This window comes from Helicoverpa armigera, chromosome 30 (assembly GCF_030705265.1).
Source record: "Helicoverpa armigera isolate CAAS_96S chromosome 30, ASM3070526v1, whole genome shotgun sequence".
In the NCBI taxonomy this organism is placed as follows: Eukaryota; Metazoa; Arthropoda; class Insecta; order Lepidoptera; family Noctuidae; genus Helicoverpa; species Helicoverpa armigera.
In genome coordinates this window covers 358,463-383,849 of record NC_087149.1, presented here as the reverse complement: position 1 = coordinate 383,849, position 25,387 = coordinate 358,463, and the positions used below count along the sequence as shown (strand labels likewise).

Here is a 25,387-nt window from a genome sequence, read left to right as displayed (position 1 = left end):
TAATTTCAGGAACTATTGGATTGATTTGAAGAATTGACTAATCTATACTAATATTATAAAGCTGAAGAGTTTGTTTGTTTGAACGCGCTAATCTCAGGAACTACTGGTCCGATTTGAACAATTCTTTCGGTGTAAGATAGCCCATTTATCGAGGAAGGCTATAGGTTACTTTTTATTCGGGTTCGTGCAAAGGTTCCCACGGGATACGGGTGAAACCGCTGGCAGAAGCTAGTAGGATTATATTTGACCGACTTAAAAGCAAGGAGGTTCTCAGTGTATTATGTATGTAAGTATATGCGCGATTATCTCATGTTGGCTAAACTGATTTTGATATAGTTTTCAGCATAGTATTTTTAGCCTTAGGAGAAAGTCGATGGAATGTGTGAAAGTCGATATAGCTCGAAAATGTTACTTGTGAGATGACGGCAGATAGAAGAGTATGGAAGGAGAAAACATGCTGCAAAAATAAAATTGGGATTTTATGTTTCTCTTGATAATTCTGGTTTCCCAAAAGAAGGCTTACTGATATCGTCTTAAATTAATAACCTTGAATACATACAATAATAATAAACACATATACTAGGAATTAATTAAAAACAATGACGTAAGAATTCAGTTAATTGATAACTCTAAATTACTCATCTTAATTAACTAGAACTATTGTTTCAGATAAAATGTACTAACAATTTGTATTTATAGACACATTAGCTGTTCGCCCGCGGTTTCACTCGCGTCCCGTGGGAACTACTGTCCGTACCGGGATAAAATATAGCCTATGTTCCTCGGGAAGAGTGTAGTTTTCCAACAGTGAAATATTCTTTTTAATCGGTTCTGTTGTGTCGGAGCTTTTATGGAACAAACAGACATATGTTTCCTGTTTATTATATTCGTATAGATATATATGAACATATATATAGTACATAGATTCAGTATAGTATATTTGTTAGCGAGCACACAACCTCTGTCATTGATAAATAATACTACCAAATATTGGTAGAATTGTGAATACAAAAACTACCAATTTAAACTATTAGACAATTTAAAAAACATACATGGTTATGTAAAAAGTGACAATATACAAGTGTTCTAAAAACGATTTAATTAGTATATTAATGTGTGAATTTTAAGTCGCTCCTTGTGGCACACTGGTACTCAGCTGCATGCGGTTAGACTGGAAGCCGACACCAACATAGTTGGGAAAAGGCTCGGGAGATGATGGTGATATGTGAATTTTAAGATAATGTGATTGTGAAGAAAGTATATACGAAATATATAAGAAATAAACCATATTTGGTTATTTAAGAAACTTACTGTGCAAAGGTGAATGAACTTAACTTTAAAAATCTACAGTGATTTGAAATAGTGATAAATTAACCAAAGAGAAGTGGTGTAACAAAAGGTGTTTAAAACTATTGTGATTTAGTAAAAATCATTTAAAAATAAAACAATAACAATTCTTTCGTGAAATCTACATGCTAAAATATAGAAAATAAGTGAAAAAAAATCCCGATAAGGACATTTTAATACGTATATTTTGAAATTGGTTCTAACATCAGACGTTCAAAAACATTTTTTTGACATCACTGCATACATTTAATTTTTAAATCAACTACAAAAAAAGGAGGAAGGTCTCAACTCGTCAAAATCTTTTTTAACTGTCAAAAATGATGTTCCCAATATATTTCGTAGTCGGTCTAATCAACCTACTAGCTCAACAAAAGAACTATGGCATTCAAAATCAGGACCCGAACTTCGATATCCGGGTAAGGAGAAGTATACCCGGAACTACACAAGAATTATTCAACCAACATACTATACAAAATATTGGAATAACCAGAGAAAAAAGGTATGCTTACTACAAGAAAACAAAGATTAACAATAAGTATTATAATGGCAATAATAATTTAATTAACACGGGAAACTATGAAAATCAAGGATATAATGAACCTAGAAATAACTATAATGAACCTAGGAACAATTATAACGAACCTAGGACTAATTATAATGAACCTAGGAATACGTATAACGGATCTAGTAATCTCAGATACAATATATTCAATCCAAATTATAATATACCGTTCAACAACACTAGACGTAACAACACCAAAAATATACCAGTAAACAACAGAAATATACGACCGTATATCCGTTCTTATCCATACGGATATCCGCCGGGTTACGGACCGAACACAACACCCGGATATAATCAGAATCATGCAAACACGCCACAGTTCTACAACTATCAAAATCCTAACGGAAATAACTTCGCCGGGTTCTACGGATATAGTTCTACTACACCCGGTTATAACAGAATTGTAGCTGGATATAACGTGCCTTTACCGTATACTCCTAACAACACGCCTAGGTCTTATAATCGTCCCTGGGAAACTCAATTAGCACCATTTCCGACCACATCAACACCTAGTGTTGTTATCAACAACAATAACAACAGATTTCAACCTACCTACAACAATTTCAACAACATACCAACACCGTACGGACCAAACAACAACTCAGTTAACTATATACCATTTAGGGCTGATTTTTCAAGAGCCAGATAAAACGTCAAGTAGCTAACTGATCAATAACTTTATCTGATTCTTTAACGAACCAATAAAGAGTTTCAATTTTTCAAAGCATAGTTACCAGTCAGTTTACTACCTGACCTTTTTTTGTGACTAGCTTCACACTACATCTGTGTGAGCGAGACGCGCTTATGAACATTTACAGATCTAAGAAAGAGACAAACAATTTTCAACTTAATGACAGCGGTTGTCACATTTTAGAGGGAATCATAACATAACCTTAAACTTTGACGACTCGTCTTCGTGTTAATATTTATTTTCCGTTCGAATTTATTGTTTGCTTTTTGTGTGTTGTGTGTAATCATGGAAAATATCGTAAAACGTGAACGTTCCACGAATTTTAACAAAAGCGAAATAAGATTATTGACTGAATTGGTGGCAAAACACCGTACTATAATTGAAAATAAGCAGACAGACGCCGTAACCAATAAAGAAAAGGAAGCAGCGTGGATAAAAATCAGTTCATTATTTAATGCGGCTACGGGATTTACAGCGAGGAGTACCAAGAGCCTGAAGCTTAAATATGAAGGCATAAAAAAGGAAACCAAAAAAACATTGGCCAAACATCGGCAAGAGCTGTACAAAACTGGTGGCGGGCCCTCTTCAGCCCCAGAGGTTACAGATATACAGGAGAGGGTTATCGCGATATGTTCGAATATCAATGGGCTGGATGCTCGAAATGACAGCGACAAAATTCCAGGTATGAAGTCAAATATTTTAAAATATTTTTGTTGATGTTACCATGGGAATTGATATAGTGTTTATGAAAACAAAAGTAATAACGCACTACATTTATCTTTAGCATCTTTCTAAGCAGTTTGTGTATTGTTGTTTTTCAGAACCTTTAGAACTGGAAGAGACTGCTAAAGTTGACCCGCTATCGTTGCCACTGCAATCATTAGAAAATAATTTAGTAATTGTACCATGTGATGACGATATTCCGTGTACTTTAGGTAAAATATCTAATTCAATAATAATAAATAACTTTAGAAAATAACTAAACATGTGCTGTAATTAATCTCTGGCTGCAGAATGGAAAAGAATAAATGTTTGATTTTTACTCATATCCTTGATAGATTTATGATCACATGATGGCCACTGATTTTTTTACAGAATGTTCAACCTATATATATTTATTTAATGTAAAATGAAAAACAAGGACCTGAATATATTTTTTTGTTTTAGATCAAGAAGAGTTTTGCCCGCAACAGGATTTAAAGGAGAAAGTTAACAGTGAAATTGGAAATGGTATTTTAATTTATTGAAAAAAAAGTACATAGTATAATAGTGTAATAAAATATAATAGTAAATTAATTTGTTTTCAGACAAGGCCTTTGATGACTTTCAATCTATAGAGATACAGGATATGGAAGTGGATCAAACTGAAAAAGGTATGTCTTTATCAATTTTCCAGTTCATTTATTTACATTGTATAAAATAACATTAATTAAAACTTATCATTATTTTCAGAGAATAAGTGGTCTTCATGGAAGCCAAAGGCTTTAAAACTAAGATTAGTCCATACTTGAAAAGTAATCAAAAATTACTAAAGTTGGAGTGACTGCAAAACTGGACCATTTAACTGAATCTCGCTTAGAGCTAGTGAAGCTCAGAAGGAAATTGCCATAAAAGAGCATGAGTTTGTCAAACAGGCACACTTATTAAAAATGCAGAACCTGCATAATGATGAAAGAAGGAAGCAGGAAATGCATGAAGTACTATTAAGTAAGCTCCGTACTGGTGTAAATTATGGAACAAGTCCTTTAGAAATAATAAATAAAGATTTATAAAATGTTTTTTTTTTCATTTACCTATTCAACAAAACAAGGATCTCTTTAGTCTTTGACCATTTTTATTGTAATGTGTGTGTTTAGTTCCAATAAATTAATTTTTATCACTACAAACCCAGACTGTTAAATTCTAATAATCCTATTCAAAAGCAGTGAATACCTCACCACAAATTATTTGATTATAACAATATGATTACTGTAAAGTGGAGGTATAATAAAAGAACACATTGTAGTTATAAAATTGTGTTTATTAATATATCATTACTAGTTGATTAGACTTTCAAAATATTCTAACATAGAGTCCCTTGTACTATTGTGTTGGTGTCCTGGCTGGTCAGCAATGAGAGTTTCAAATTGTGGTTGTTGTGGTATGTGGACTTCAGGATCCACAGGTGGTTCCTTTCATTTCTAATTCTTGCAAGATTATGTAAAATTGCTGTTGCTACAATAATGTCTTGAGCGAGAGGGATTCGGCACCGCATTCCTATACTTAACACAGGAAATCTCCTTTTCCAAACCCCGAAACATCTCTCAATTACATTTCGAGTACGAATATGAGACTCATTATATAGTCTTTCGGCTTCTGTTCGAGGATCACTTAACGGAGTTAGTAAATAATGATTTAAGAAATAACCACTGTCACCTAGGACCAGTCCATTCTGAAATCTATTAGTATCAAACTGAAACTTTGCTGCAGAGTTTGAGAATATCAAACTGTCATGTGTTGAACCTGGCCATCGTGTTACTATATCTTCAAATTTTAAGTCGCTAGTACACATAGCTTGCACATTCAATGAGAAGAAACCTTTTCGATTTCTGTAGTCTTCTGCAGTATTGCCACCTGGTGAAATTATCTTGATGTGAGTACAATCCAATGCCGCTATAACCCTCGGAAATCGGGCAATATTAAAAAATCCTTCCTGTACTAATAATATTTCTTCTCTGTTAGCTGGCAATGTAACAAATTCCTGGCGAAGAGAGGCAATTGCTTCAGTAACTTTTCTTATAATTTTGCTCGCAGTTGAGTTGTGTATTCCAGCAAAATCACCTATCGTAATGTAGAAACTACCACACGCATAGAACCGCAAAGTCAGAAGTAATTGTTGTAAAGCTGGAACAGAATTGTTTCTGAAAAATAAAAATAATATATAGGTATCTTTCAATGTTACCTAGATCGTAGTCAATATACAAAAATCTCGTTTTTATTATTTATATAGAAAATAATTCTTACCTGTTTGTTACGTTGGCGATTTTACTTTCAATGAGGGTTAATAAAAATTGCACAGTACTTTTTTCGAGACGAAATCTCCTATGAAATTTCTTATCATCCCATAGAGACATATTATCAGGTCTCTCTCTAATAACTCTTTCTCTTCTCTCTGACTCTAAATAATTTAGCACTATATCATCTTCCTCGATTGTTTCGTCGTCGATAGAATCAAAAATATCCATTATTTTATAATTTAGGAAGCAAGAACACAAGTATAACCTACAAAACGAACGCGTGATTGCAGAAATGACAAAATATCTGAGTTATCTGACCGTTAGCGCGCTACCTGGCCCGTAAAGGGCCAGATAAATTTATCGGCTGGATAGAGAGTTTACCTGACCGTTAGGGCCTATCTGTCAATTGAAAAATTGAGATTCTCGCTAACTGTGGAATAAACCTTATCTTTCCCTTTATCTGACCATTGAAAAATCGGCCCTTAATACAACACAAAACAGTGGAATAAATATACCAACATTACCAAATACATATGTTACCAACAGTTTCAACAACACTGTTGGTAACAGTTCTGTTACTAATTCAACAGTAACAACAACGGAAAAGATTGTTACTTCTTGTGTTATATGTAATATACCTTGTCCAGCGTTCATGAAAAGATTTGGGCGATTTTGTATAAGTGAAGATGAAGAAGAATAAATCTTATAGTAATATAGCCGCTATCTCGGTTTCACCCGCGTCCCGTGGGAACTACTGCCCGTACCGGGATAAAATATAGCCTATGTTACACGGGAAGAGTGTAGCTTTACAACAGTGAAAGAATTTTTCAAACCGGTTCAGTAGTTTTTGAGTTTATCCATTGCAACAAACCAAACAAACATTTTTTTTTTCTCTTTATAATATTTTTTAAGTTTATTAAGTATAGATAATAAAGAGGAATATTTTTTTTGTTTGTCTGTTTATAACCTAAAGGCTCAAAAAAAAAGAACCGATCTAAAAAAATATTTCACCGTTGTAAAGCTACACTGTTCCCGAGTAACATAGGCTATATTTTATCCCAGTACGGGCAGTAGTTTTCACGGGATGCGGGTGAAACCGCGGGCAAACGTCTAGCGGCTAATAATTACTATGTGTTCCACCTGTGTAACATTATTATCTAAAACTAAATAACATGTTTTCCTGTTTTTTGTTATTCATGTGAACTAGTATAATAATTGAACCAACTAATTGTTAAGGTAAAATATGTAAGATATTATAGTTCGGCCGTTCAGAGAATGCGTTCCTGACACCTATCAGTTAGTCACGACTAGTGATGGGCACAACATAACACTGAGTTCGTTACCGTTCCCCCAAAATAAACCGCCGCATTATTTTAAGATTATTTTCGTTGTCGAAATTGGCGGGATCATTTAAAATTTATATTTTAGTTATTTAAGTGGAAACCAAAAAAAGGTAATATTCATATAATAAAATCGTTTTATTTATTCTTTGTTACAAAGTTACAATCTGTATTTCTATGCAATAAAGTAAGTAGGTACATTTAATTGAATGTGCGTACAGAATATTAATCAGACTCCGATTCGCTTGAGGAGGTGGTGTCTTCATCATCATCTTCGCCTACGTGTATAATTATATTAGGTATTATCAATAACAGAATCAATCCTGATATCTCGGTCAAAATCTTCCAAAATCAGGTTTTTAGAGCTCTACCTCACTGGGACGCCATGGCGACGTCGCCAGCGGCACAGGTCTGGCTACTTCTGGCATCCAAATGTCGCCAAGTCGAGTGGCCATGGCGTCTCGACAGTCAATTGTTTACGTCGTCGCTCAAGAAATTGCAAGCTGACTGGCGACCACATTGGCGACTGTGTGAGGGAGGTGCGCTTTACCGTGTACATTATAGAGGCTACTGTGGCCACGTCGCCAAGTTGCCACGGTTACCAGAAGCCACATAGGGAACTGTAGCTCGTGGCCACGCCTCCAATTTGGCGACGTTGCCAAACCGTCGCCAAGTGAGTTAGGTTCCATACATTTCAATACTAACTGCTATGATACGTAGCCGGCGACGTCGCCATTGGCGTCCTAATGAGGCAGGGCACTTAGTCTTAGCGCACGAAACGACAACAAACGACTATTTAGCGTCACAAAATCACGGCCCGTGATGCCATTTGGGGTTACCATTTTCAACCTAAATATAAAAATGCTACTTTCTTTCGCGCGTTCAGTTTGATCATAGTTTTATTTTTATATTTCATAAAAGTTATCCTATAGTCCATTATTTTCAAATTCTTAAAAAGAAAAACAAAACGTATTATTTTATATTATAAGTATAACTGTATAAGAACCATCAACCAGAACAGATTACGATACTTGCCTGTTATTTTTAGCACAGCACTACAAATATAAAGCGCTGACATAACCTTGTAATAGCGCAGTATAGATTTAGAAAAATATTGTTTACCAAGTTATTTGACACTCAATTTGGCACAAAATTACAACATTCATTGATTATTATTGATATAATAATGTTGTTTTAATGCTCATCAATTGTTAAAACGATAAACAACCAGCAAAAATATTTTTATCGTACTGCAACGCCATTACAAAGTTACGTCGTCAGTTCAATCGCGATGTGTCAGAAACGCATTCTCTGAGCGGCCGAACTATAATTAAGAGAATAATTACTAAAATATTATTGTAAATAAATTAATCAATTTTGTGATATTCCTCGTTTTATTTACTTCCTTCAACCATACTAATATTATAATGAGGTTTTTAACTATAAAATACAGGCTCCGAAACTACAGAACCGTTTTGAAAAATTCTTTCATTGCTGGAAAGCTACACTCTTTCCGAGTAACATAGGCTATATTTTATCCCGGTACCAGCAGTAGCTTGGACGAGACGCGGGTGAAACCGTGGGACATAGCTAGTCCGTAATAGACATTATTTTCTTTCAGTAGAAAATAATGGAAACGGGCTGAATAATATTCTTTAGGAATATTAATTTTCAAGTATATACTAGATCTACCGGCGCTATCGCACCGTGCAAATCTCGTCAAAAATATGGATAAAACGACTACCGTCTGACCTTTATTATCCAGTTACGCGTGTTCCGGCCGCGGCGCCGAACCTAACCTCGCGCGCGGAACCAAACCATAGCGCGAGCTAACTCGACCACAGCGACATCTATCGAGCCATCAGACAACTCTGACACAGCGGATTTACCGCTAACTGGTGGCGTTTTGAGGAACTAAAACTTTGTATGGGCGATTTGTAGGTAACTTTTTGGGTATTATAGAATAATTTTCAAGTGTTTTGTTAGTATTTATTTATTTGGTTTGTTATTTAATTATAGTATGAAATGATGTTTATAAGTAAAGCTTTTTTAGTTCGACTTTCTATAGTCTTAGATATATTTTTAGTATTGTATATTTAATAAAATGAGTTTTTTTTCTTTTAATCATTATTTAAATGTTATTTTAATTACAAAAAATAAATGTTAATTATATTTGACATGTTTATTTTTCTTAGATATTTTTTTGTCACAGAGTATATAAATTGGCAAAAGGCCATGTTTAAAGCTAAAAACAGTGTAAATAAATAACAAATTATGCATTTTAGCAATTTATCTGTGTTTTTCTTGAATTCCATAGATTTTTGTGGATTATTTGATGTCCTGTACATATAGTGGGTCGAATTTGAAACATCATTCATAATTTATGTTATTTTATTACATACCTACTATTTATTTTATTACGTACTAGCCGTTTTCCTGCGGTTTCACCCGCGTCCCGTGGGAACTGCTGCCCCCGTACCGGGATAAAATATAGTCTATGTTTATAAATTATAAATGTACTACAATCCGTCCATACAAAGTTTTAGTTCCCCGCGGCGCCACCAGCGGGCGGTAAATCCGCCGGTGCGGAGTTGTCTGATGGCTCGATAGATGTCGCTGTGGTCGAGTTAGCTCGCGCTATGGTTTGGTTCCGCGCGCGAGGTTAGGTTCGGCGCCGCGGCCGGAACACGCGTAACTGGATAATAAAGGTCAGACGGTAGTCGTTTTATCCATATTTTTGACGAGATTTGCACGGTACGAAAGTGCCGGTAAATCTAGAAATACTTGAAAATCTGCTAAATTATAAATTCCATACTTACTGAAATTATCCGACTTTCCGTAAAGGGGGTTCTCATTTCAGAAGATTAAAGCTGTTTTCAAACCGAATGTCAGCACGCATTACATATCGTCGATTTGGTGTGAATGAAACAGTGAATATTGTATGGAAATACAATAAACTGCGCAAAGTTCGCTTTCGCTCACATTCGGCGGCTGACAGTCAGTTTGGTTTGAACATAACCTCATATTTATTTCTTCGCATAATATGTCCAGTGTATGTCTGATTACGTTAAAAAATGAGTGAGAAAGAAATATTGAAAAGCTAAAATTAAAACCGTTTTAGGAGAAAAACGACTTATATACCTGCGTATTAATATATAGGTGATTTAATTATAATTAATTGAAATAATATTTGTATATATAGAATATTACATTGCATAAATAATGGTTCTTCTAACGTACAGACAGACATGTGTTGCTGGGGAGTTTGTTGCGCCACTTCTTCTTCCCGGCAACAACACATAGGACGTGGTGTAGGGCGGGCGTTTTGGGGGCTGTCTTTGTCTTTTTATTTGACGTTCGAAAAGTGCAGAATTTCAACCTAATTTGATTCAATGATTAAGATTTTGTTTTCGTTCAATTTAACCTTTCAAAAATCATCGAAATGTCACATTTTTTGACCTCAAAAAATACGTTAACACTAAAATAAAACTTAGGTATCACATTTTCGAAAAAATAACTTAAAAAATACCAAAAAATAGAACCGCAAAGTTGTCCCACAGCTCGATAGATGGCGTTAGGATCAAGTTACCTCGCGCTATGGTTTCGTTACAGAATAGTAGTCACGTAAAATTTAACTTTTTCAGTTAAAAGAAAATATCAAATTACACTGCGATCACTAATCCGAATTTTTGACCAGGTACAAGAGTATTTTAGTACTCTGAACCTAGATTATAAGTCTAGACTACCTTCTGCCAGCGGTTTCAGCCGCGTCCCGTGGGAACTACTGCCCGTACCGGGATAAAATATAGCCTATGTTACTCGGGAAGAGTGTAGCTTAAAACTGAAGTTTGTTTGTTCGACACGCTAGTACAAGGAACAACTGAAACGATTTGAAAAATGCTTTCACTGTTGGAAAGCTACACTCTTCCCGAGTAACATAGGCTATATTTTATCCCAGTACGGGCAGTAGTTCCCACGGGAGGCGGGCGAATCCGCGGTAAACAGCTAATGTTTTTTTTTATAAAATTTGGCAATATCGAAATAAAGGTGAAAGTTTGTATGTATGGGTAAATTTCTAGATTCTTGACCCTGTTTCACGCAAAATAAAAATATAGCCTCCTTTTAACCATGTCCTTCAGAAAAAACTGCTAGAAACAGCTAGTTTTTTATATATATTTTTTTATATTTCCGCTACTTTTTCTTTCTTAAAATGATAAAACTATAAAATCTAGTAAAATATATTCAAAACACTTACTCGGAGGCCTCAACTGCTGTGGATGTTCAACCAAATTAGTAATAGCGGCTTCATTCAAATTATCCACTATATTATCCTCCCCCACATGACAGGCGTCCACTCTCTGCGAGTGAGTCCGCGCGTCTGACGTGTCAGACTGTTCTGACGTGGCGTCTGACGTCTGACGTTTGTGTTCGCGTTCTTCGGGCGTCATTAGGATCACGCTGTCCCACCTGGAATGGGTTTGTTGTAGATTTTAATATGGGTAAAGGTGATTTTTTTGGTAAAATTTGAGCCAATTTTGATGTAATTTTATTTGAAGATACATCGAGTCAAAATATCAATTTTTTTACTCAACAATGGTAATGTTTTCTATAAATAATATAATTAATGGATGACTAAGCATAGAAGTACATAAAAACATAAACGAAATGAATTGAGGCATTCAAAACGTACTTTTACACGAATAAAGTCATTTATTCATTAACTTACTTATAGGTATTTATCATCTACCCGATTGATGACCTCTATTTGCACATGACATTATGACTATATTAAATAAATAAAAACTACTTAGATTTTAGCCTTTGACTCTCAATTCAGTCTTTAGCCTTTCACTCACGACTCAGTCTTAAGCCTTTCACTCACAACTCAGACTCTAACCTTTCACGCACAACTCAGTCTTTAGCCTTTCACTCACGACTCAGTCTTAAGCCTTTCACTCACAACTCAGACTCTAACCTTTCACGCACAACTCAGTCTTTAGCCTTTCACTCACGACTCAGTCTTAAGCCTTTCACTCACAACTCAGACTCTAACCTTTCACGCACAACTCAGTCTTTAGCCTTTCACTCACGACTCAGTCTTAAGCCTTTCACTCACAACTCAGACTCTAACCTTTCACGCACAACTCAGTCTTTAGCCTTTCACTCACGACTCAGTCTTAAGCCTTTCACTCACAACTCAGACTCTAACCTTTCACGCACAACTCAGTCTTTAGCCTTTCACTCACGACTCAGTCTTAAGCCTTTCACTCACAACTCAGACTCTAACCTTTCACGCACAACTCAGTCTTTAGCCTTTCACTCACGACTCAGTCTTAAGCCTTTCACTCACAACTCAGACTCTAACCTTTCACGCACAACTCAGTCTTTAGCCTTTCACTCACGACTCAGTCTTAAGCCTTTCACTCACAACTCAGACTCTAACCTTTCACGCACAACTCAGTCTTTAGCCTTTCACTCACGACTCAGTCTTAAGCCTTTCACTCACAACTCAGACTCTAACCTTTCACGCACAACTCAGTCTTTAGCCTTTCACTCACGACTCAGTCTTAAGCCTTTCACTCACAACTCAGACTCTAACCTTTCACGCACAACTCAGTCTTTAGCCTTTCACTCACGACTCAGTCTTAAGCCTTTCACTCACAACTCAGACTCTAACCTTTCACGCACAACTCAGTCTTTAGCCTTTCACTCACGACTCGGACTTTAGCCTTTCCCTCACAACTCAGACTCTAACCTTTCACGCACAACTCAGTCTTTAGCCTTTCACTCACGACTCGGACTTTAGCCTTTCCCTCACAACTCACAGCCTTACTTATAAACGAAAATTAAATAATAAATAATACTTAAGGGCGGTTTAAGAAAATTCTTACTTAAACGTTGCTTAAGCATGTCTTATATAATATTTAATCACTACTTAAGACATTAGACATTAAGTAGTGATTAGTTAAAATGTTGCTTAGAAGGTGATTAGAGATTTTTATAAGTAAAGAGGTCAGTCTTTAGCCTTTCACCCACGACTCAGACTTTTCACTAAGACTTACCACTCAATATCAGGCACTCTATCAGAGTCTGGTGTGTCGGCTGCGAGAAGAGCGAGTTTAGTTGCCGACGAGATGCCCGTCTTACGGGCTATTTGAGATATCTCGTTTTGTAGCTTCTCCAGTTGTGCCTGAAACATTATAGGTGGTATTTTAATGGTTTATTGGGATATGTTTAAACTGTAATAGGTTGTGGTCGCCGTGGCCAAGATTATTCAGGAGAAATATTATATAACTTTATAGTCAGCAATCTAAACTTCAGAATTCCCCCCAAAATTCAATACCCCAAATTAATATACTATCATCAAGAGGGACTCTACATGTATAAATACCCTCATAACTCCCCCAAATTTTCAAATCTCTCCCCATTAATTTAAAATATACGACTCCCCCAAAAATCCCTTATTGCACTAAATTCCCACTATTTTACTTACCATTATACATGTAGTTTTATTTCGGAAAATCGTAGAAAACGTCGTCAACTTTATCAGGAGGACGCCGTTTGACAGTTAATACTCATCCTTATCCCTATTTTACCCCATCAAACGCCTCCAAGTTCCTCAAGTCCTCATTTCCTCTTAAAAGCCTCCAACTCCCCCAAACTCCATATATTCCCCCAAAAAGTCGTCACCTCCCCCAAAAAGGACTAAATTAACCAAACTCCCCCAATTCCCCTGCTTGCCCCCACTTCCCCAGGCCGTGGCGGGCGTGGGGGGGGGCTCACCTTCATCCTGAGCCGCTCCGCGAGCTGCACTCGCGGCCGGGCTCGTGGAAGCGCAGGGGCGGGCGTGGGGGGCTCACCTTCATCCTGAGCCGCTCCGCGAGCTGCACGAAGCGGCCGGGCTCGTGGAAGCGCAGGGGCGGGCGTGGGGGGGGGCTCACCTTCATCCTGAGCCGCTCCGCGAGCTGCACGAAGCGGCCGGGCTCGTGGAAGCGCAGGGGCGGGCGTGGGGGCTCACCTTCATCCTGAGCCGCTCCGCGAGCTGCACAAGCGGCCGGGCTCGTGGAAGCGCAGGGGCGGGCGTGGGGGCTCACCTTCATCCTGAGCCGCTCCGCGAGCTGCACGAAGCAGCCGGGCTCGTGGAAGCGCAGGGGCGGGCGTGGGGGGCTCACCTTCATCCTGAGCCGCTCCGCGAGCTGCACTCGCGGCCGGGCTCGTGGAAGCGCAGGGGCGGGCGTGGGGGGCTCACCTTCATCCTGAGCCGCTCCGCGAGCTGCACGAAGCGGCCGGGCTCGTGGAAGCGCAGGGGCGGGCGTGGGGGGCTCACCTTCATCCTGAGCCGCTCCGCAGCTGCACTCGCGGCCGGGCTCGTGGAAGCGCAGGGGCGGGCGTGGGGGCTCACCTTCATCCTGAGCCGCTCCGCGAGCTGCACGAAGCGGCCGGGCTCGTGGAAGCGCAGGGGCGGGCGTGGGGGCTCACCTTCATCCTGAGCCGCTCCGCAGCTGCACTCGCGGCCGGGCTCGTGGAAGCGCAGGGGCGGGCGTGGGGGGCTCACCTTCATCCTGAGCCGCTCCGCGAGCTGCACTCGCGGCCGGGCTCGTGGAAGCGCAGGGGCGGGCGTGGGGGGCTCACCTTCATCCTGAGCCGCTCCGCGAGCTGCACTCGCGGCCGGGCTCGTGGAAGCGCAGGGGCGGGCGTGGGGGGCTCACCTTCATCCTGAGCCGCTCCGCGAGCTGCACGAAGCGGCCGGGCTCGTGGAAGCGCAGGGGCGGGCGTGGGGGGCTCACCTTCATCCTGAGCCGCTCCGCGAGCTGCACTCGCGGCCGGGCTCGTGGAAGCGCAGGGGCGGGCGTGGGGGGCTCACCTTCATCCTGAGCCGCTCCGCGCTGCACAAGCGGCCGGGCTCGTGGAAGCGCAGGGGCGGGCGTGGGGGGCTCACCTTCATCCTGAGCCGCTCCGCAGCTGCACTCGCGGCCGGGCTCGTGGAAGCGCAGGGGGCGGGCGTGGGGGGCTCACCTTCATCCTGAGCCGCTCCGCGAGCTGCACGAAGCGGCCGGGCTCGTGGAAGCGCAGGGGCGGGCGTGGGGGGCTCACCTTCATCCTGAGCCGCTCCGCGAGCTGCACTCGCGGCCGGGCTCGTGGAAGCGCAGGGGCGGGCGTGGGGGGCTCACCTTCATCCTGAGCCGCTCCGCGAGCTGCACGAAGCGGCCGGGCTCGTGGAAGCGCAGGGGCGGGCGTGGGGGCTCACCTTCATCCTGAGCCGCTCCGCGAGCTGCACGAAGCGGCCGGGCTCGTGGAAGCGCAGGGGGGGCGGGGGGGCTCACCTTCATCCTGAGCCGCTCCGCGAGCTGCACGAAGCGGCCGGGCTCGTGGAAGCGCAGGGGCGGGCGTGGGGGGCTCACCTTCATCCTGAGCCGCTCCGCGAGCTGCACTCGCGGCCGGGCTCGTGGAAGCGCAGGGGCGGGCGTGGGGGCTCACCTTCATCCTGAGCCGCTCCGCGAGCTGCACTCGCGGCCGGGCTCGTGGAAGCGCAGGGGCGGGCGTGGGGGCTCACCTTCATCCTGAGCCGCTCCGCGAGCTGCACGAAGCGGCCGGGCTCGTGGAAGCGCAGGGGCGGGCGTGGGGGCTCACCTTCATCCTGAGCCGCTCCGCGAGCTGCACGAAGCGGCCGGGCTCGTGGAAGCGCAGGGGCGGGCGTGGGGGCTCACCTTCATCCTGAGCCGCTCCGCGAGCTGCACTCGCGGCCGGGCTCGTGGAAGCGCAGGGGCGGGCGTGGGGGCTCACCTTCATCCTGAGCCGCTCCGCGAGCTGCACGAAGCGGCCGGGCTCGTGGAAGCGCAGGGGGCGGGCGTGGGGGGGGGCTCACCTTCATCCTGAGCCGCTCCGCGAGCTGCACGAAGCGGCCGGGCTCGTGGAAGCGCAGGGGGCGGGCGTGGGGGCTCACCTTCATCCTGAGCCGCTCCGCGAGCTGCACGAAGCGGCCGGGCTCGTGGAAGCGCAGGGGGCGGGCGTGGGGGGGGGCTCACCTTCATCCTGAGCCGCTCCGCGAGCTGCACGAAGCGGCCGGGCTCGTGGAAGCGCAGGGGGCGGCGGATGCGCGCGTGGGGGCGCAGCGGCACGCGCGCGTCGTGCCAGCGCGCGGCGGCGTCGGGGGCGCCGGTGTCGGAGAGCTGTGCTCGGAACTCCTCGCGGCGGAGGGCGCGGATGTTCGCCTGGAAGGTGGAAAGAAGAAGTTCCATTAAGTGCTCCACATTAGCGCCGATTCTCGCCGAAAATCAAATCGTGCCCTCCACATTCACGGGATGCTTTCAATCATTCTTGTAACTCTGCAAATGGATGTTGAAGATACTGCTGCAGTGATTTTGTTGGCTGTAGCAATATGTGGTCCTTTCACGTCAGGGTCACACGAATGTGGAAAGTACGACGGGTGCAAATTCTCGGCGTGAATTCACGCCACTAATGTAGAATGTTAAACTCACTATAGGACACGTGATCAACAGATTGATCGTACCTACAATAAGCGAGATCAAAACTAAAACTAACGAGGTGTTCGAATTCTTTGACAAATCCTTATTCGTGAAAATGTGCTTATGTTTGTTAAAAAGTATTATTTAACTTGCAATGTATGTATGTACGTATGTAAAGCTTGAAAAATAATTTGGCGTTATTCTGAATCCAACATGGCGGACCATCCAAGATGGCTGAGTAGTCATTTTTAATGCACTTCTACAATATGGATATCAAATGAAAGCAAAAAAAAAGTTTTTACTCAAACGCTCTAAAAAGAAGAGAATATCTTTTTTATCAAATATTGTAACTATCAACTTATAACCTCAATGTTACCACAATTTATATCATAAAAAATATGTAATTGCAAAACACAAAATTAACATAAAATCTCACTAACCTTCAAAGTAGGAGCAACATGAGTGAGCTGCACTCGCTTGCCGCTGGTATCCACGGTCCGACCTTCTCGGTCCAGGATGAGGGGCGCGGGACCACTGCCCGCCGTGCTCGTTAAAGCTCCACCTTCAGTTATTTCAACAAGCTTATACAAGCTGCATCCGTGCCATATTCAAGGAGGTAAAGCTAATGATTCTCGACGTAAATCAATAAAAAAATTGGTTGCCTGTAAAGTCGGTATACGGGCGAAAGTTTTACGTGACAACGACTTTGAATCTCTCTCGCTCTTAGGCGGGCTAACTGTGCTCGAGTGGAAGGGACGCGTGCCTTTCACTTTTTATGTCTCTCTCTCGCTCTTAGGCGGGCTAACCATGCCCGAGTGGAAGCGACGCGTGCCTCTCACTCGCTCTCATTGTGAGCGCATAACGTGAGCGGAGCGTAACGCAGTTTCTTAAAGTGTCACCCGGCAAACCAATTTATAAGACGTTGTCACGTCAAAAACTGGTACGTAATTTTTTTTTCGGAATTCCGTAAATGTCGTCTAGCCGTATTTAAACTTGGCGCGTATTTTACTGGTGTTAAAACCGTGCTGCACCCTCACACAAACGCAAACACAAAGCATACGCAACGATCACTCATAAATTTCATTCATAAAATTGGATTACTTCGGAAATACCACGACATTACAATGACAAGAAAGCAGTGCATATTAGTTATTTCCTATCTACTGTAATTCCAATCGATTATTTACGTATTGTATGTCCTCCTCCTGAACTATGGCACAAATGCAAATCAACACCTTATATTAGCTACACTTGAAAGAACATAAAAAATGAACCTAAAACTAAAATATTTATAAAATAAATTAAAGCAATTCCTCAACGCCAAATGTTATTAAACAGTAAAAGAATACATGGAAGACAAATCCTTTAATAAATAAAATAAAAACTATATAAAAGTACACACATACAAGTCAAAACACAAACACACACACACGCACACACCCATTCACACCGACACACCCATTTACACTAATTAATATGTTTTTTTTTTAAATTATAATTTATTAATAAGCTAGCAGTATAGTTATCGGCACGAATCTTGAGCTCTGACCTACATCTGCGCAGAAGTGATTTATAAGCAAAGAACCAATCCCGAGCGACGGCTATGACGCGATGCACTGCGGGCCAACCACCGCTTTAGCCCGCCCCCGCGCCTCACTTCATACCACAAAAGGGACCCAATAAATTACTTCTGCGCAGGTGAAGGTCAGAGCTCAAGATTCGTGCCGATAACTATAAAACTCTGCTACTTCTTTAAGTTGTGCCCTATAGGGTCCATATTGTCACTGATCTAAATGTACCACCTGTTATATATAACGTATGGAATGCTAATAAAGAATTGAGTATTGAACTGTCTAGCCGTCGCAAGCGCAACTGCCGAGCACGAGGTCTCGGGTTCGATTGCCCGGTTGGGGCGAAATAACTTTGTGGGTTTCAGAAAATTTTACAAAATTGAAGTTGGTGATTGATACACCCGTGCATCGGAAAGCACGTAAACAACGGTGGTGCTTGTGATCTCTCTCCGGTGGTGCCGGGTTGTCGTCGCATCGCGCTATAAGAGTGAAGGAATACTGAGTGCACCGCAGTACAAGCTAATGTGCACAAACTATAATATGTCCTGCGCAGCTGGCTGATCTCCTTATATGAGAACAGCCGCCGTAGCCGATAATCGGCTAGGAGGACATCATCATGTAAGAAAATCTTGGAATCTTAATTTGACCCACTTCCCGGTCTTCTATTAAGATGAAATTTTGCACACGCTCTGAGTTCTGATGACAATACATGACTAGCGTGTTTTTTTATTTATTTTTTTAAATAAAAGAGTTTTTGTAGGGTACAGTCAAACGGACTTACCAGCCAATTTCCTCTGTATCCTGGCCTGCAGTTCAGCAATCTTCCTCTGCTTCTCCAACTCTTCTTGGCTCAGAGCGTTCCCCACTGAGGACACAAAATACATCATCTTAGATCCTTTACATCATCATACATACATTGAAAAACACTGGTACTCAGCTGCATCCGGTTAGACTGGAAGCCGACCCCAACATAGTTGGGAAAAGGCTCGGAGGATGAGGATGTTAAGGGTAGTACATAAGAGAGGACATAAGGGTACCTAGTATATAAGGGAGTACATAAAAGGATCTTCATAAGAAAGTATATAAAGGGATCTACATTCCCCGCCGTCACCCGAGCGCCGCTCCCCTCCGCTGTCTTTTGTACTACTGATTACCTAACTAGCGCTTTCTTTTGCTTCGCATAGACTTCGTAAATTTTAGAGCGTACAATTGAAATATTTTAATTTTTGTGTGAAAATTTGATGACTCTAAAATCTAAGAATTATTAAAAGTCCTAGAACAAAAGTTTTAGTTTATGATATTAGTAATTTGGTGCTGAAAGGTTGTTAGTGTTTTACCAATAACCCTGTATAAGGGTAGTACATAAGGGAGTACATGAGGGTAGTACATACGGGAGTACATAAGGGGATCTACATAAGAAAGTACATTAGGGGATCGTCATAAGAACCTATATAATGGCAGTACATAAGGGGATCTTCGTAAGAAGTTAAGGGGAGAATTTAAGGGAAGTACATAAGGCAATATATTGTGTTAGGGTACGATAAACTGTAGGTTCCGGCTGTCTTTTGAACATCTTTGGCAGTCCTTACGTGTAGTCAGAAGCCAGTAAGTCTAACGTAAGTCTAACCAAGGGCTACCGGTTTGCCCGGGTAACTGGGTTGAGGAGGTCAGACAGTCAGTCACTCCATGTGGCACATTGGTACTCAGCTGCATGCGATTAGACTGGAAGCCAACACCAACATAGTTGGGATCAGCCTTGGTAGATGATGATGACTTACCAGGCTTAGAATACAGCACAGGTTTGATGACACTGGGCGGTGCAATGGAGCTGGTCTGCTGCACTTGAACCTTCAACTGTTGGGCTGCTGCAGCGGCCGCGCTGACTCCACTCTTGTCTCCTTTCATGGCCAGGAGTTGGAACCCTCGCCCTCATCATCTCCTGAGCCTGTTTCCCAACTATGTTGGGGTCGGCTTCCAGTATAACCGCATGCAGCTGAGTACCAGTGTGCCACAAGGAGCGACTGCCTATCTGACCTCCTCAACCCAGTTACACGGGCAACCCAATACGCCTTGGTTAAACTAGTCAGACTTACTAGCTTCTTTTACCCTAGAAGTTGGTTCTTTACCCACTAGGCCAAGGTTTCACAAGATCAAGGCAATATGGCACTTACCAGGCTTAGAATACAGCACAGGTTTGATGACGCTGGGCGGTGCAATGGAGCTGGTCTGCTGCACTTGGACCTTCAACTGTTGGGCTGCTGCAGCTGCTGCGCTGACGCCACTCTTGTCTCCTTTCATGGCTAGGAGGGCACGTTTGCGTTCCTCGATCTCTTTTTGGGCGTTGGCCATCATTAGCTGGAAAGTGGGGATGGTGGTGAATGGTGATTAGAAAAGAACTAATTTTGAGACATATCTTGCTAATATTATAAACGTGAAAGTTTGTAGGTATGTGAAAGGAAATGAAACTGGATGGATTTTGATGCAACTGGGCAGTGATGTAGCTTATATATCAGAATAGTATAAAGGCATCTAGTGGCCCATAATGTACTTCGCTACAAATAAAGTCAACCATTTTGTTTCGAAAAATGTGATAAATTAAGAACCGCTTTATCTAAAAAAAGCTTTACAGAAGCTGGTTATCTACAAAATGGACAAAAAATCGCGTTTATTATATGCGAGCCCTGTAAATTAAATGGTTATTATATTCTATCCTTCAGTATTGCTGACTTATTTTTTTATAGTGGCAACACTGCTCAAGGTGCATGAGATAAAGCCTGGCGATAGATAGACATAGTCAGAGTCATAGTCATAGGGTCACATTTTACCCTTTGGTAACACTTAAAAGGGCCAGCTTACAAAAAACTCCTATTAAGAAGCTACTTCAGCTTAATACACTTAGTACCAACATACCTTAATCCGATCAGCGCTCAGCACAGCCATCTTAGACCCCACCGTTTCCCCCTCGGGCAGCACAGATGGCACATCAACTCCATTCTTCTTCTCTTCTTTCCTATCATCCTTAGACTCCTTCTCATCATCATGACGGGAACGCTTCACCTCCTTTAAATTAAAATAAAATAATATTTCTATTTCGGACAGTTACATCCATAGTGGGTAAGTATAGTGCTGCCATCTGGAATTTCACCAAACCCGGACAAACATTAAAAAAACCCGGACATTTGGCGTAAATCGCATTTTTTTTCCCCGAACGAGTACCATTTTTGTAAAACAAAATAATACCTAATTTGTAATCCATTTACTATTAACATATAATTAAATTCAATGAGGTGCTTCCTTACATGAAAGACACCGGGTTTTCCCCGGACACTTCTTGAAACCCTGTCCGGACCGCCCCCGGACCGCCTCCAAATGAGGACAAATCTGGGGAAACCCGGACGGATGGCAGCCCTAGGTAAGTATCAAAAACCGGTCAAGTACGAGTCGGAATCGCGCAATGAAAATGAAAATGACCTAAAAATCACGTTTGTTGCATGGGAGCCCCCCAAAATATTTATTGTATTCTAGTTTTCAGTATTTGTTGTTACAACAACAACAACAGAAATACATCATCTGTGAAAATTTCAAGTTTCTATCACAGTTCATGAGATACAGCCATACAGCCTAGTGACAGACAGAGGAGCGAAAACAATAGGGTCCCGTTTTACCCTCTGGGTACAGAATCCTAAACATCTTAAGAATCATCTTCCAATCCTTTTCCCAACTACATTGGGGTTGGCTTCCAGTCTAATGATGCAGCTGAGTACCAGTGTGCCACAAGGAGCGACTGCCTATCTCACCTCCTCAACCCACTTACCCGGGCAACCCAATACCCCATATCTTACCTTGTCTCTGTCACCGGAGTCATGCTTGCGTTTCTGAGACTTGGAGCTGGAGATCAGCTCTTGGGCTAAAGCGATGACTTTGTCTGCGAGTTTACTTGCTTTCTTAGAGTCAATGTGAGCAGATATCTTGTCGATTATTTTTCTGCGTTCGTAGCTGGAAAGATTTAAGATTTTTGTTAGGTAAAATTGAAATTAATATAAAAATAGGACACTACTCAATCTGGAATTACTATTTCTTTATAAAAATTGGACTTAACATGAGAAATATGACCACATTATTTTAGAGTTTGATAATAGCAATTGTCAATTTACTATCTCTATTTAACAAATGGTACGGTAAATATATATTATATTATTATTAACAAAAATATAAAGGGGTGTGCTTACGGGTGTGATCTAGGCAGATTTTAAACTGGTTTTGGCTGGATGCAAAATAACTATTATTATAGACAAGTATAGAGTTAACAATCAATACAGGTTTAACAGGAAACTGATCCAAATATAGGAGGGGAAGTTCTTTCTTCCTTTATAATATTATAAATGCAATACTTTTGCATTTACCAAGTAAAACTACAGATAGTCAAAAGCTTGAGAGGCCATGGTTGTAGGGTCCTTTTTAACCCGGTGAGGGAAGTAAGTATTAACAGTGCATTGTTAGTGCAAAGGTCACCATGCCAGACTGACGCACAGATTGGCCCAAGGTTTGATACCCAGTACGGTCAACTTTTGTGTGATGAGTTTGTTTGTTGGCTGTGATCTGGGTGTTATATACTTATAAATATTAGTTTATCAGTTGTGTTAACACCCATAACACAAGCTAATAAATAGCTTAGCATAGGGCTAACGAATATTATGATTACATGTAAATATTATCCGTCTTACCACAAAAACTTTTAAACGTCAGTTTATGCCTTGTCTAAAAAAATGTCAAATTATGACGTTGACATATGGTTCATTTTGCAGCCAAAATTTTATTAGACAAGTGTAAAACAGGGTTTAAAGTTTTTGTAGTAAGGCCCTAAGTGTTTACCATACGCACAACATTTGGCAAGATTTGCTAAAATACAACACAGAGTTACTCTAATATTGATTAAAAACCTTCATTTACTTTTTTAAAGCTTATAAAGTTTTCAATAATGCTTGTTAAGCACGTAAAGGTAGTTTTTTCACATTATTTTACTTACCCACTAGAGAGACATGATGAAACGGTAGATAGCAGCGAACTATCGGATTTTCCGATAGTCCTGTATATTGCGCGGTCGAGGGAAGACCTAAGCTCCTCAACCTCCCGCCTAGAAAGCTGTAAAGCCATGATAATCACAAAATTCACACAAAACTACGCACTTATAGGTTATGTCACTAATTTCTACTTTAAACACAAGCTTAGATAAGATAAATGGATATTATGACAATATATAGTGTTTTGACGAAGAATTGTGATGTATTTTTCACATTTTAGTTGGAATTTATTGGAATTTTCGTCAATTTTATATTGCAAATTCGCATTGACGTAAACAACGACCATAGAGGACGGTGTTGTTGGTTAAGAAATAAGATTTCCCATAATATCGGTTCCAAAACACAAACTATATTTTATTGTGATTCTTATCAAGCAATAATAACTACAATAATTGAGAAGTGTTTTCAATGTCTCATAGTTATGAACGATCACTAGACACAAAATCACAATAACATTACCATTATTTGGTGTAAGATTTAAAGTCGGGTATCCCTGGCATGTTGTCTATGAAAATTATTCATTTTACGCAGAATACTTAACACTGCATAGTACTTCATAAAACGTATAACTGTTGCTAAATTTATCTAAACATTGATTATTACTTATTTTATCAAATATTATTTATTTATTTTTTTGAAATGCTTCTTGAATTTTATGTTAACAAAAGATACTTTGATTTCAGTGTGAATGACCAAAACGCAAACCGCTATACTGTAAACGAAACGTATTGTTTATATTCTGCATCTGTGAACTAAGAATAAGAGGTTCGATTCCCGCATAAGTCAAACATTTATGTGTGTGGGTGTTTCTACATATGTACACTATGTTATGTTATTTATAAAATATTTATATTTATATAAGTTCATTTATTGGTTGTCTGCTGTACCCAAATTACAAGCAAGCAATGCTTTGTTTGGGACTAGATTGCGTTGTAAGAACGTGTGAGGAATATTTATTAATATTTTTTTTCTTATTTTTTTGCAGAAAAAGGAATAATCTCTCAAGATGCGCAAAATACAGCGGACGTCATCTTGTTTTTTGACAAACTTTTTGACTCCATTAACGGAAGCTTCGGGAAAAGGAAGCACAGTAAACCACTGCTGGGACCTGCGACGCCGAACTCAATACATCACAAAACATGGATGGAGGCAAAAATATTTTTAAAAAATATGAAATTTGTGAATGTAAAAACCTCGAATGTGGAGTATGTTCCCACCTTAAGTAACTGGGTATGGACACTAGAAGGAATAGAACTGCTTTTAAAAAATTGCTGCGAAGTACGGAGTGACATCGGTTTGGTTGCGGCATCTGAATCAGGATCCAATAGAAAATTTTTTTGGATCGATAAGGAGTCAAGGATGCCGCAACGTAAACCCTACTCCAGATGGATTTGAAGCAGCATTTAGCAGCCTTTTAATAAACAGCCTATCTAGTGTCCATGCCCCAGGGACAAATTGTGAGGCAGATAATTGCCACGCTTTGCATGAAGTTCTCATCACAAGCGGGGCCTGCAAAGAACAAATAAATTGTGAGCTCTCTGAGATTCCGGACATTGAATTTACAGCCCTTGAAGACAAAAGCGACCCCCGTATAATTGGGGGGCTACAATATGTTAGCGGTTATTTTATTAAAACCGCTAAGAAGAAAGTCTTCAAGGGTTGTAGTGAATGTAAAAAAAATTTAATGTCCGATCAGGAACACGATTATTTAAAATATAGAGAGTATGCTAATAAAAAATGGCTTTGCAGTCCCAGCGACTCTCTCTTAAATTGTGTTTCGAATCTGCAGGATATAAATTACACAATAATTAAAAAATGTTTGGAAAAAAAATATTTAAAAGATTTCATCAAAACATTAATATTTATACATTTGAAATTCGATTTCATAAAATGTGAAATTCATAAAGAAAAATTAATAGACTTTTTAATCAATATATCCTGCAGATTCTTTATTTACAATTACTGTAAAGATATTAATAAAATATTAATAAATAGGAGAGAGTGTGATGATGATACGGATTCCTATAAGCTAAAAGCGAAAAAATTATACATGAAATGTTTTAAAAGAAAAAAATAAATTATATTAAAGGTTATCAGTGTTTTATTTATTGAAAAACATCTTATAAATATTAAACAAAAAGAAACAAAAATCTACCTAGACCCAGTAACCACTGCTTTATGTAGCTATATGTATATATATTGACAAATAGTTTCTTAAACCTGCGTTCAGAAGGCGCCACTTGTCTTACTTAGTTTGGTAGTCGAGTTGGACCTCTATTTCATAATATAAAAAGTACTCTGTGCTAAGAATTGACAACAACGCTGCAAA

At 40.5% G+C, this 25,387-nt stretch overlaps 3 protein-coding genes across 3 annotated transcripts in view; 1 reads left to right on the top strand and 2 right to left on the bottom strand.

Moving 5' to 3' along the window:
- LOC110383495 (U4/U6 small nuclear ribonucleoprotein Prp3) overlaps nucleotides 1–23,364 on the bottom strand; it is a 34,186-nt gene extending 10,822 nt beyond the window's left edge. The window contains exons 1-9 of the mRNA XM_064043091.1: nucleotides 23,004–23,364; nucleotides 21,820–21,973; nucleotides 20,888–21,037; nucleotides 20,149–20,332; nucleotides 18,759–18,842; nucleotides 16,847–16,968; nucleotides 15,966–16,151; nucleotides 13,002–13,129; nucleotides 11,195–11,406 (exon numbers count right to left, since the gene is read on the bottom strand). Of these exons, the coding sequence (XP_063899161.1) occupies nucleotides 11,195–11,406; nucleotides 13,002–13,129; nucleotides 15,966–16,151; nucleotides 16,847–16,968; nucleotides 18,759–18,842; nucleotides 20,149–20,332; nucleotides 20,888–21,037; nucleotides 21,820–21,973; nucleotides 23,004–23,131 (1,348 nt within the window). The 5' untranslated portion in view covers nucleotides 23,132–23,364. The remainder of the gene's footprint in view (nucleotides 1–11,194; nucleotides 11,407–13,001; nucleotides 13,130–15,965; nucleotides 16,152–16,846; nucleotides 16,969–18,758; nucleotides 18,843–20,148; nucleotides 20,333–20,887; nucleotides 21,038–21,819; nucleotides 21,974–23,003) is intronic.
- LOC126054968 (uncharacterized) lies at nucleotides 1,614–4,114 on the top strand. Its single transcript, XM_064042785.1, has 5 exons — nucleotides 1,614–3,285; nucleotides 3,425–3,538; nucleotides 3,771–3,833; nucleotides 3,911–3,976; nucleotides 4,056–4,114. Exons 1-5 carry the CDS (start codon nucleotides 2,889–2,891, stop codon nucleotides 4,112–4,114), a joined length of 699 nt encoding a protein of 232 aa, XP_063898855.1. The 5' UTR covers nucleotides 1,614–2,888.
- LOC135119173 (putative nuclease HARBI1) lies at nucleotides 4,603–6,295 on the bottom strand. Its single transcript, XM_064043093.1, has 2 exons — nucleotides 5,607–6,295; nucleotides 4,603–5,503 (listed from the first exon to the last, which is right to left on the bottom strand). Exons 1-2 carry the CDS (start codon nucleotides 5,825–5,827, stop codon nucleotides 4,666–4,668), a joined length of 1,059 nt encoding a protein of 352 aa, XP_063899163.1. The 5' UTR covers nucleotides 5,828–6,295; the 3' UTR covers nucleotides 4,603–4,665.
- Nucleotides 23,365–25,387: the final 2,023 nt, after the last annotated feature.